Below are 13796 nucleotides of genomic sequence, written 5' to 3'. Positions count from 1 at the left end.
GTTAAATTTGACAGAAACCTGCAATTTTGAAAAATATATATTTTTCAGAAAAGACAAAAAACCACTGACTTCAATAAGAAATCAGTGTTCATTTATTTCAATAATACTTTTATATTAAAATCTAAATGTTTTAGGTACTTGAATGCATTCATTATAGTAATTAAATACCAAATCTCATGGTGTGCAATGCACCCAGAAATGGTCTTTTCTGAATGTGGCAGTCATGAACACGTCTTCTATCATTCAGCTTCAAGAAATGAAAGTTTTAACACTGAAGTATTAACATTTAGTTTTAATGTCGAAAGGACAGGTGTTTAAAACTCTGGAATTAACATAAAAGATAAAGAATAAATGTAAAAGGCAATAGGTATGAAGAGTTTATGTTGTTTTATCTATTTGGTATAACATAGTTATTATGCTAACTTAGTAAATTATTATGTGTTTACAGATTAGCAAAAATTTTGTTGATTCATCTCTGAGATAAAATTCTTGAGTTTAATGGAGTATGCCATATTGCTCATCTGTGCTCACCAATTCTCCATGAAAAATAGAGAGATTATACATCAGGAAGTAAACAAACCTCTTTTGGGTCATCCCCAAGCAGCTTAAATTTTCTTGGTATCTTGCTTCTGGCAAACTTACATCCATTGTAGTACATGCTCCACGAACAACCAAAAGAAAAGGAGGCACCGCAGGTCTCTGGGTTCAGCCCTTGACAGGCACAGGTTCTCCTGAGAAATCAAAGGATCAAATTCATGGCTATGGATAGCATTATATACACTACCAAGCTCATATTCCTGGTGTCTGCATGCAAATATGAGTGCAAATTATCTTTTAGTGACATCTAATCTAACTCTATATTAAGCTGTGACATAATCACATCAGAAAAGAACTATTTCAATCTACTTTAAAACACAATTTAAAGAAATATTTTATTGTACTATAATACACAGGAAAATACACAACATTTTATAGCTTGCAAATGCTCACAAATATCAAGACAGTAGCATCCAAATGAAGAAACAAAACATATACTTGCACCCCAGAATCTCCTCTTAATTCTTCCTTCCAGGCATTGTCCCCCAACAGTAACTTCTATCAGAAGAGATTAATTTTGCCTATATATATATATCAAATATAGTCACATTTAGTTTTGCCTATTTTGATACTATATATAGGATACTATATATCTACTGTATATAGTGTGTATGTGTGTGTATATATGTATGTATATAGTTTTGCCTATTACTACAAAAATAAATTAAAAATACTAGTATTAAATATATATAGTATAAAAATAGGCAAAACTATCTACACATACATACATACACACATGTATATAGAATTATATAGCATAAGCTCATTTGTGTCTTGCTTTTGTTCAACATTATGTTGAGAATATCCATCCATGTTGCTGCATGTGTTCTACTTTATTCATGTATTTATCCCTTGAGTTCAGTTTCCCATCATATGCCACAAATTAACCATTCTACTACTGGTGGGTGTTTCAGTGCTCTCTAGTTTTTGGCTAAAACACACTGTTGTGACTTTACAGCTCATGTCAAATATGTTCGAAGAGCAATAAACAGTCAAGCTAAGAAGCCAGAAAAACAAAACATGATAAAACAACCTACTAGGAAAACTATATTCAGTAAGTATTTTTTCAGCTTTAATGCAGTATAATTGACAAACAAAATTGTAAGATATTTAAAGTGTACAACATGATGGTTTGATGGTATGTATACATTGCAAAAGGATTCCTCCATTGAATTGATTCACACATCCATCAGCTCATATATTTATCTTTTTTTTTTTGGTGTGGAAAGAACATTTCATTTCTACTTTTTTTTTTTTTTTTAAATCCTCACCCAAGGACAGTTTTCCATTTATTTTCAGACAGAGTGGGAGGGAGAGATAGAGAGAGAAACATCGATATGAGAGAGACACATCAATTGGTTGCTTCCCACATGACCCTGACCAGGGCCGGGGACCAAACCACAACCAAGGTACCTGCCCTTGACTAGAATCGAACCCACAACTCTTTGGTCCACAGGCCTATGCTTTAACTGCTGAGCCAAACCATCAAGAGCTTAAGTTTTACTTTCTTAACAAATTTCAAATATATAATACATTTTTTATCAACTATAGTCCCCATGTTATGATTTGATCCTCAGAAATTGTTCATTTTATAATTGAAGCAGTGTCCTTTTATAAACCTGTCTCTTTTTATTATTTTTTAATTGTTATTGTTGAATGTATTATAAATGTTCCTCATTTTCCCCCCATTGACCCCTCTCTTCCTACCTTTCCCCACATTGTTGTCTTTGTCTATTGGTTATGCATATAAATAAGTTCTTTGGTTTATTTCTTCCCACCCCCAACCTCCCTTCCCTTTGAGGTTTGTCAGTCTAGCAATCAATTTGTACTTCTTAATCCCTTCACCTTTTTCACCCATCCCTCAGCCCCCTCCCATCTGGCAACCAAGAAAATGTACTCTATATCTATGATGATGTTTCTGTTCTGCTTGTTCATTTTGTTTGTAGATTCAATTGTTGATAGCTATGTATTCATTGCCATTTTGTTTGTTCATATTTTTTATCTTTTTCTTCAAGAAGACCTTTCAACATTTCATATAATAATGGCTTGGTGGTGATGAACGCCTTTAGATTTTCCTTGTCTGGGAAAATCTTTATATGACCATCGATTCTAAATGACAGCTTTGCAGGATGGAGTAATCTTGGTTGTAGGTTCTTGCATTTCATCACTCTGAATATTTCTTGCTACTCCCTTCTGGCCTGCATTTTCTTTTGAGAAATCAGCTGACAGTCTTATGGGAACTGCTTTTCTCTTGCTGCTTTTAAGATTCTTTGTCTTGAACCTTTTGCATTTTGATGATGATGTGTCTTGGTGTGGGCCTCTTGGGGTTCATCTTGTTTGGGACTCTCTGTGCTTCCTGGACTTGTATGTCTGTTTCCTTCACAAGTTAGGGAAGTTTTCTGCCATTACTGTTTCAAATAGGTTTTCAATTTCTTGTTCTCTCTCTTCTCCTTCTGGCACCCCCAAGATGCGAATGTTAGCACGCTTGAAGTTGTCCCAGAGGCTCCTTACATTATCCTAAATTTTTTGGATTATTTTTTCTTTTTGCTGTTCTGATTGGGTGTTTTTGGCTTCCTTATATTCCAAATTGATGGTTTGCTTCTTGGCTTACCTACTGTACTATTGAATCTGTGTAAATTATTCTTTATTTCAGTTAGTGCCTCCTTCATTTCTGACTGGTTTGATTTTATGCACTTGAGGCCCTCACTAAGTTCACTGAGGTTCTCACTAAGTTCATTGAGCATCCTTATAAGCAGTGTTTTGAACTCAGCATCTGTTAGGTTGCTTATGTCCATTTTGCTTAGTTCTTTTCCTGGGGTTTTGTTCTGTTCTTTCATTTGGGACCCGTTTCTTTGTCTCCTCATTTTGGCTGCTTCCCTGTGTTTGTTTCTATGTATTACTTAATGAGAGGTATGGGGCTATCTGAGACCAGATGCTGCTTGTTTGAAAGAATTTAGGAAAACCTGAAGCAGGATCTGAGACAGGCCACTCCTATGGTTAAGCAAGTGGCAACAACTTGGGCCTGAAAGTTGGGTGTGGCGGGGCCTCAGGGACTCACCAGGGCAGGGCCAACAGTGTGAGCCAGGTTGCTGGAGTCCCAGATATGGCAGCTGTTCGCCACCCCAGGGAAGGGCTCACCAAAGGAACAAAGGCCTCTGATAGCCTGTCTGTCCAGGAGAAAGTCCCCCTTCCAGCCCTCGCTCCAATGCCAAACAGCTCAGTTCTTCACTGTATATCTCTGGCGTCCCTCAAGCTGCCTCCCCTCTGAACATGAAGGGAGTGATTCCGATAAGTCTGTGTGCGGGCCCTTTAAGAGGAGCTTCCTGAGGCTCCAGCTGCCTCAGCCTCCCTGAGCCTCAGTTCCAACTGGTTTTCCAGCCAGAAGTTATGGGGACTTCTCTTCCTGGCATTGGAACCCTGAGCGGTGTGCCTGGTGTGGGATGGGGACCCCTCAGTCCTCAGTGAGGATCTTCCCAGCCAAAGTATCTCTCTTAATCGTTATCAGCCACATGTGGGTGTGGGACCAGCCCGTCCGCCTCCACCCCTCCTACCAGTCTCGATGCAGCCTCTTCTTTAATTCCGTAGTTGTAGGACTTCCATTTAGCTTGATGTCAGGCAGATCTGAATGTAAACCCTTCTCTTTCCTCTGCTCCCAAGCTGCTCACAGCCACTTTGTACTCTGCTTCTATGAGCTCAACTTCCAGGTTTATCTATGTCGCGAATGTCAAGATTTCCATTTTTAGGGCTGAATGGAATTCAGTGTGTGTGTGTGTATGCATGCATGTGCATGTGTAAGCACACACTGCATCTTCTTTACTCATTTGCTACTGATGGACACTTAGGTTGTATCCACATTTTGGTTATTGTGAATAATGCTGCAATGAACATTGGAGTGCAAGTATCTCTTTGAGATCATTTAATTTCCTTTGGATATATACCCAGAAGTGGTATTCCTGAATCATGTGGTAGTTCTATTTTAAATTTTTTGAGGAATCTCCATACTATTTTCCATAATGGCTGTACCAGTTTAAGTTCCCAACAACAGTGTACAGGGTTCCTCTTTCTCCCCATTTAGAATTTGCTATCTCTCTCTCTTTTTTAATATAATAGACATCCTAACAAGGGTGAAGTGATACCTCACTGTGGTTTCATTGGCTTTTTCCTGATGATTAGTGATGATCACTTTCATGTACCTTCTGGCCATTTGTATATATTTTATATAAAAATGTCTGTTCTTGTCCTTTGTCAAAATTAGATTATTATTTTTTGCGATTGAGTTATATGAGTTCCTTGTATATTAACTACTTATTGGAAATGTGGTTTACAAATATTTTCTCCCATTCCATAAGTTGACTTTTCATTTTGTTGATGGGTTTTCTTTGCTGTGCAAAAACTTTCTAGCTTGATATGGTCACACTTGTTTATTTTGCTTTTGTTGCCTTAGCTTTGGATGTCAAATCCAAAAATTATTGTCAAGACTAATGTCAAGAGGCTTACCCCAGAAGGGGTTCAAAACAGGCCTCCCCAAGATGTGCCACTTTGGCATGTGAATTTTTTTGAAGGCAATATAAACCCTGTGGGCTCACAAGAAACATTTACTTCTCCTTTCAAAAATTTAAATTAGGGGACTTGCCTATAATTAGGAGACTTTGTGACTTTGAGTTGACTTATCTACAGGGCAGGGCAAAGTTCTAATTACTGAACATCTGCCCTTTCTAGTATCCATCCTGAAATGAACTTCCTCCTTCTGAAGCCCCACGGTGCCTTAACTCAGAATATTATATATACCTAATTTTTCATTTCTGTCTCTGAACTTCTCATGTCTGTGAGTCTCTTATTCTCATGCATGTGGTGTTCCCATATGTGCACATGTAATTAAAGTTGGTTATTTTCTCTTGTTATTTTGTCTCATGTTGATTTAATTATTTTGCTAGCTGGAAGAACCAGAAGGGTAGAGGAAAGTTTCTTCGCCACACCTCCTATGTTTCTGGTCTAAAAGTTCTGTAGTTTCATGTCATTTGTTTAAGATTATAATCCATTTTAAGTTGACTTTGTGTACAACATAAGAGAGGAGTTCAATTTCATTTTTTTTTTGCATGTGATAACCAGTTTTCCCATCACCATTTATTGAAGAGACTACCATTATATATGTTGTATAGTCCTGGCTCCTTTGTCAAAATTAATTGACCATATTTACAAGGGTTTATTTCTGGGCTCTGTATTCTATCCCATTGATCAATGTGTCTGTTTTGATGCTAGAGTCGTACTGTTTAATTGGTATAACTTTATAATATAGTTTGAATTCAAGAAGTATGATGACTTCAGCTTTCTTCTTCATTCTCAAGATTGCTTTGAATATTGGGCGTCTTTTCAGTTCTATACAAATGTAGGATTATATTTTCTATTACTGTAAAAAAAATGCCATTGATACATCACCTAAGGCAACAGAAACAAAGGAAAAAAAATGAACACATGGGACCACATCAAACTCAAAAGCTTCTGCACAGCAAAAGAAACAACCACCAAAATGGAAAGGGAACCTACTGCATGGGAGAGCATAATTGCCAATGATACATCAGATAAGGGGTTAATTTCCAAAATATATAAAGTGCTCATACAACTCAACAAAAGGAAGACAAAGAACCCAATTAAAAAATGGGCAGAGGACCTAAACACACCTCTCCAAACTGGACATACAAATGGTGAAGAGACATATGAAAAAATGCTCAACGTCACTAATCATCAGAGAGATGCAAATTAAAATGACTATGAGGTATCACCTCACACCTGTCAGAATGGCTGCCATCAACAAATCATCAAACACCAAGTGCTGGCGAGGGTGTGGAGAAAAGGAGACTCTAGTACACTGTTGGTGGGAATGCAGACTGGTGCAGCCACTATGGAGAACAGTATAATGTTTCCTAAAAAAATTAAAAATTGAATTGCTATTTGACCCAGTGATCCCACTTCTAGGAATATATCCTAGGAAGCCTGAAACACCAATCAGAAAGAATATATGTATCCCTATATTCATAGCAGCACTATTTACAATTGCTAAGATCTGGAAACAGCCCAAGTGCCCATCAGTAGATGAGTGGATAAAAAAGCTGTGGTACATATACACAATGGAATAATAAGCAGCTGTAAGAAAGAAAGATCTCTTATCATTTGAGACAACATGGAGGGACCTTGAGAGTATTATGCTAAGCAAAATCAGCCAATCAGAGAAAAATACCACATGATCTCACTTATTTGTGGAATACAATGTACAAGGTGGGCTGATGAACAAAATAGACCCAGATACATAGAAAGGAGTATGGTTCAGACTGAGAAATCTCAGAATAGGGGGATGGATGAGATGAACCAAAGAACTTATATGCATGTATGCATAACTAATGGACATGGACAACAATGCTAGGGGGGTGGGGGTGGGGGGAGGTGTGGGGGGAGGTGTGGGGAGGAGGGTGTCTACGGGGAAAAAGGAGAAACATCTGTAACAAAATTAAATTAATAAAAATTGGAAAAAAAATGCCATTGACATTTTGTTGGAGATTTCATTGTATCTTCAGTTTTCTTTAAATAGTACAGGCATATTTAAAAATATTATTTTTTCCCAATCCATGAACACAGAATATCTTTCCTTTTATTTGTGTCTTTTTCAATATCTTTTCATTGATATCTTACAGTTTTCAGTGTACTGATCTTTTACCTCCTTGGCTAAAATTATTTCTATATATTTTATTCCTTTTTATGCTATTACAAATGGGATTGCTTTCTTAATTTCTCTGTTAGTTCACTGTTAGTGTATAGGAACACAACAGACTTTTGTATATTGATTCTGTGTCCTGACACTTGACTGGATTTGTTTACCATGAGAGTTTTGCAGTGTAGTCTTAAAAATTTCTATATTTTTCTACATATACATGTCATATGCCAATAGAGATGGTTTTACTTCCTTTTTCTAATTTGGATGGCTTTTAGTTCCTTTTCTTGCCTGACTGCTTTGGCTAGTATTTCCAGTAGTATATTGAATAAAAGTGGTGAAAGTGGGCATTTTTGTCTTGTTCCTGATCTCAAAGGAAAAGCTTTCAGCTTTTGAACACTGAGTATGATGTTAGCTGTGACCTTCTCATATATGATCTTTATTATGTTGAGCTACAGTCTTTTTATATTTTTTGTTTTTGTTTTTAGTTTTTATCTTGAAAGGATATTGAACTTTGTCAACTGCTTTCCTGTAACTATTTAGATAATTATATGATTTTTATCCTTCACATTGTTAATGTGGAGTATTGCATTGATTGATTGGGTATGGTGAACCATTCTTACATCCCTGGAATATATCTCCTTTGATGATGGTATACGACCCTTTGAATGTAATATAGACCTTGGCTTTGCTAATATTTTGTTGAAGATTTTTACAACTCTGTTCATCAGAGAAATTGGCTGGTAACTTTCTTTTCTTTTAGTTTCCATTGTTTTGGTACCAGAGTTATATTGGCCTTGTATAATAAATTTAAAAGTGACCTCTCCTCTTCAAATTTTTTGAAAGAGTTTGAGGAGGATTGCTATTACTTCACCTTTATATGTTTGGTAGAATTCACCCTTGAAGTCATCTGGTCCTGAACTTTTATTTCTTGTGAGATTCTTTTTTTCTATTATTTAAAAATTTCCCCCTTTTTTATTGAATTTATTGGGATGACATTGGTTAATAAAATTATATAGGTTTCAGGTGTACTATTCTGTAATATATCACCTGCATATTTTTTTGTTTTTACTACCCTAAGATAAGTTTCCTTCCATCACCATTTACCCCCCAACCCCCGTTCCCACTTATAGTCATCATATTGTTGTCTGTGCCTATGAGGTTTTTGTTTGTTTTTGGCTTAATCCCTTCACCTTTTCCACCCAGCCACCCTAACCTCCTCCCCTCTGACAGCTGTCAGTCTGTTAGCTATTTGTGAATCTGTTTTGTATTTGTTTGTTAATTTATTTTGTTCATTATAGGCCACATGTGAGTGAAATCATATTGTACTTGTCTTTCTGTCTGGCTTATTTCACTTGGCATAATTCTCTCCAGGTCCATCCATGCTGGTGCAAAGGGTAAGATTTATTTCCTTTTGTTGTTGTTTTTTTTTTACAGCTGAGTAGTATTTCCTTATGTCAATGTGCCACAGCTTTTTTATACACTCTTCTACTGATGGACACTTGGGTTGCTTCCAAATCTTATCTATTGTAAAAAATGCTGCAGTGAACAGAGGTGTGCATATATTCTTCTGAATTCGTGTTTTAGTTTCTTCTCTTGTGAGGTTCTTGGTTACTAATTTAATATTCTCACTATTTATTGGTCTGTTAAGATTTTTCTATTTCTGCATAATTCAGTCTTGGTAAGTTTTATGTTTCTAGGAAATTATCTATTTCTTCTAGATTGTACAATTTATTGGTGTATAATTGTTAATAATATTCTCTATGAGCCTTTGTTGTTATGCAGTATCAGTTGTAATGTGTTCTTTCATCTTTTAGTCCTCCCTCTTTTTTTCTTAGTGTTGCTAAGAGGGGATAAATGGGGATCAAAAGAGATTTTTTGCTTTGGGCGATGGGTTCATGTTGTAGTGTGCAGATGATGTTTTGTTGAGTTGTATACTTGAAAACCTATATGGTTTTGTGAATCAATGTCACCCAATAAATTCAACTGAAAAACACTACTCTTATTGCATTAATCTTTTCTATTTCCTTTTTGGTCCCCATTGCATTTATTTCAACTCCTTTCTTTTGCTAATTTGGGGCTTAGTTTGTTTTTCTTTATCAGGTTCCTTCAAGTGTCAAGTTGGGTTGTTTGAGATCATTCCCCCCCCCCCCCCAAATTAGCTATTTATTGTTATAAAGCTTTGTCTTAGAATTGCTTTTGCTGCATCTCAGAAGTTCTGGCATGTTTTGTCTCAAGATATTTTTTAGCTATTATTTCATAAGTAAGCTTTCTGCCCCTTTCTCTCTTCTAGGACCCCTAATATATAAATATATAAATATATATATATAATTTATATATATATATATATTGGTCATCATGATGTCTATAAATCCTTAAGCGGTCTTCACTTCCATTCCTTCTTTTTTTTTCTTTTTTTCTCCTCGGATGAATTCTACTGCTCTTTGCCCTTTGGTTTTACTGTTGCAGTCTACTGTTGAATCCCATTAGTGAAATTTTTATTTGAATTGTGTATTCTTCAGCTTTATGATTTCTGTTTGGGACTTTTCAATATTTCTTTGAAATTCTCATTTGGTTCATGCATTGCTCTTCTGATCTCATTGACTATCAGTCATTTATTAGTAGTAATGATATGTCAAACTTACTTCACTATATTGTGACATGAAGAGATCTTATTATTGAACATAAGCTAATATCTGTGAGTTAATAATGATACTAAAAAGAAAAAAACTAACTGATGATTTTCAGATTAATACTAGGGAACTAAATCACTATTCAGAAATTTCATAGCTTACTAAGTATCTATTCTGTTTATCAACGATATTTAATGGTAACTGAACAGTTGATAAGAAAAGTTCTTTAAAGAATTCTAGCTAATAAACACTGAAGAAATGTTACAATTAGAAATTATAACTTTATAGATGTTAGCAAATATGGCAGAATAATAATCTTTGAAAATTTCTCCACCATAGAAGCCATGAGAATACTGGTAAATATTGTCAGAATCAACTTTTGAGAAATATAGAAATTAACAAAAGGTTTGCAGCTTTCCAGGGGCATTTGTTCAAGAAACTCAATGAAATTTTGATGAGAGGAATATGTTTCGTGCTGTTTTAACTTGTCCCATTTCCATTGTACCCTAAACTCCACAACAGCCTTAGAAACCAACAGCCCCCATTTATGGTAAAAAATAATCCTGGCAACCACTGGAGGCAGCAGAATTAGGTTAGATGTCATCCAAAGCCTCATTCCCAGAGAGGTGGCATCATTTTATATATTTTGTAATTTGCTAGAAGACCCCACTAGTAAGGTTGTCTTCATTTGATTTGACTTTGATTTCACCTAGTGTGTACAGCCTTTTCCTTCCAGAGGTGTTTTCTGAAAACAGGGTGATTGTTAAATAACGTAGCTGCCTGAGGTGGTGGATAACAGTTGGAGGAGAGAAAAAAGCTAACCAAAGAGCTTAAAAGTAAAAGCTTGGAAATGAGATGTACAAAGGAGGCTTTAAAAAGTTTCAACATATTCCTGGCATCCAGAGTTATGTGCATGCTTAGAGCTGTAAACTGCCTGGCTGAATGTTGAAGGTGTGCCCTCAACACACACAGGGTCCTGTGGCAATGACTGGGAGATGTACTGGTTTTAGGTACCTTAGGAAATCTCTGTCTGGCTGTTAGTTGACTATTAAACTAATCAAACACAGACTTCCATGGCTGCCTATAAGAGTATATATTTTACAGAAATGGTTCTGAAAAATCACTAAATTAACAAACAAATAAATAAGAATACCACCAATAACAATAACAAATCCTGAGGTAGGCAAAGAACCTAATTTCCAAAATTACTACATTAAATTATTTAAAATGTCCTTTTTCTGACAAACAACTAATAAACATACAAAGAAACAAGAAAGTATGGTCAATACAGAGGAATAAAAGCAGTCAACAGAAGCTGCCACTGAGGAAGTCCAGATGTAAGACTACTAGACAGACTTTGAGTTACTATTCAAGTATGTTTAAAGAACTAAAAGTAGGAAAACAATGTCTTATTACATAGATATGATAAAAGAGATAGAAACTACAGTGAGGAAACAAGTGGCAATCCTGAAATAAAAAGTGCAATAACAAACAAAACATCCATTAGAGCAGTTCAGCAGTAGATTTGAGCAGGAGGGAGGAAAAGCAGTGGGAGAGAAGATGAAGACAGGTCAATTGAGATGATCCAATTTGAAAAAAAGAAAGAAAATAAATAGAACCTCAGAGACCTGAGGGTAGATACTATCAAGTATACCAAAGTATGCATAATGGTAGACCCTGAAACAGACTAAGGGAGAGTAAGATAGTATGGAGCAGAGATACTATTTAAATAAACAATGGCCAAAAAAATCCCTACATTTGATGAACAACATTAATCTACACATTCAAGAAACTCAACCAACTCCAAGTAGCAAACTCAAAGTGTTCCATACCTAAAGGCATCATAATCAAGCCATTACAAGCTAAAGAGAGAATTTTGAAAGCAGCAACAAAAGTAATTCACACGTACAAGAAAGTTTCAGTAAGCTGATAACTCATTGGAAACAATGAAGGCCAGAAGGCACTGGGATGGCATATTAAAGTGCTGTTGGAAAAAGACTGTCAACTGTAGAATTCTATATTGACCATAACTATTCTTCAATAGTGAACAATAAATTAAGGTATTCCCTGATAAGTAATCTGAGAGTATTTATTGTTATTAGGCCTGCCCTAAAAGAAATACTAAATGGAGTCCTGCAGGCTGGAGGAAAGGATACTAGATAGTAACTTGAATGTACATGGAAACATAAAGAAAACCAGTAAAAGTAAATACATACGTAAATAGAAAAACCATTATGTATGTATTTGTTGTTAACTCTTTTGTTCTATTATCTGATTTAAAGGCAAATGCATGAAGCAATAATTATAAATCTATATTAATGAGCACACAATGTATAAAGTGTAATTTGTATAAAAATAACAGTACAAAGGAAAAGGAGGGAATGAAGCTATATAGAAACAAAGTTTCTATACACTATTGTAATTAGATTGGTATTTCTTCCAATTAGGTTGTTATAAGTTAAGATGTTAATCAAAATCTCCAGGGCACAACCAACAAAAATATAACTTCAAATTACATATTAAAAGAAATGATAAGGGAGTTATAATGGTACACTAGAAAATATCTATTGGACTTAATATAAGGCAGTAATCAAAGAACAAATAAACAAAAATCACAGACATATAGAGATCAACAGTAAATTGAAAGTCATAAATCCAACTTCATCAGTAATTATATTTAATGTATATAAATTAAATAATGCAATTAAAAGGCAGAGACTGGAAAATTGGATTAAAAATACAATTCAATTATATGTTGCCTACAAGAGACATGCTTAAGTTTCAAAGAGGCAAATAGGCTGAAAATAAAAAGATGGAAAAAGAGATATTACACAGACAGTGATCAAAAGCTAACTGAAGTGGCTACATGAATATCAAAATATAATTTGAGACAATATTATTGTCTTAATATGTACATAATAACAAGCAAAACAAAGGAATACATTTTATAATAAAAGGGCCAATTCATCAAGATGTAGAACACATATGAACTTAAGAACAGAGCACTAAAACATAAAGTAAAAAATGACAGAATTAAAGAATAAAATAGCTAATTCAATACTCTGCTTTCAATGATGGTTAGAACAACTATACAGAAAATCAAGGAGAAAATAAAGAGATGAAAAAGACTGTAAACCAAGTAAAGGTAACAGACATCTAGAGAGCATGCCACCAGACAAAGAATACATATTGTTCTCAAATGCACATGAAACATTCTCCAGAATAGATCATCAGATCATAAGACAAGTCTAATTCAATTTTAAATAATCAAAATAATGAAAACTATATTCTTTGTTACTAATGGAATGAAATTATAAATGAATATGAAGCAGAGTTACGTATGTAGATAGATATACCTTAATAGAAATGTAGAAATAAAATACACTTCTAAATAATCAAAGAAAAAAATAATAAGGTAAATTATAAAATACTTTGTGCCCAGCCAGTGTGGTTCTGGTTGAGTGCTGACTCATGAGATCAAGAGGTCACCCCGTTTGATTCCCGGTCAGGGCACATGCCCAGGTTGTGGGCCTGATCCCCAGTGGGGGGCATGCTGGTGGCGGCCAGTCAATGTTCTGTCTTGTCGATGTTCCTCTCTCTCTCTCCCTTTCTCTCTAAAAATCAATAAAGAAAAAAAAAAAAAACTTTGTGGAAAATGAAAATAGCCTTGACTGGTGTGGCTCGGTTGGTTAGAGTATTGTCCCATGCACCAAAGGGTCATGGGTTTAATTCCCTGTCAGGGTACATACCCTAGTTGCAGATTCAATGCTCAGTAGGGGCATTCATGGGAGGCAACCAATCGATATTTCTCTCTCACATGGATCTTCCTCTCTCTCCCGCCTCCCTCTCTCTCCCTTTCTCTC

At 35.4% G+C, this 13796-nt stretch overlaps 1 protein-coding gene across 3 annotated transcripts in view; it reads right to left on the bottom strand.

Annotated features, from left to right (window-relative positions):
- The window catches only part of TET2 (tet methylcytosine dioxygenase 2), a 127307-nt gene that overhangs the window by 19683 nt on the left and 93828 nt on the right, over positions 1-13796 (bottom strand). For all 3 annotated transcript variants that reach the window (XR_004958479.1, XM_036253233.1, XM_036253234.1), the window contains one exon: positions 581-731. Coding sequence is in view for 2 of the 3 variants with exons in the window: in XM_036253233.1 (XP_036109126.1) it covers positions 581-731 (151 nt within the window). In the remaining variant the exon portion in view is untranslated. The remainder of the gene's footprint in view (positions 1-580; positions 732-13796) is intronic.

The sequence above is a fragment of the Molossus molossus genome, unplaced genomic scaffold, assembly GCF_014108415.1.
Source record: "Molossus molossus isolate mMolMol1 unplaced genomic scaffold, mMolMol1.p scaffold_m16_p_1, whole genome shotgun sequence".
NCBI classification, from domain to species: Eukaryota; Metazoa; Chordata; class Mammalia; order Chiroptera; family Molossidae; genus Molossus; species Molossus molossus.
This window is presented reverse-complemented; position numbering and strand designations above follow the sequence as displayed.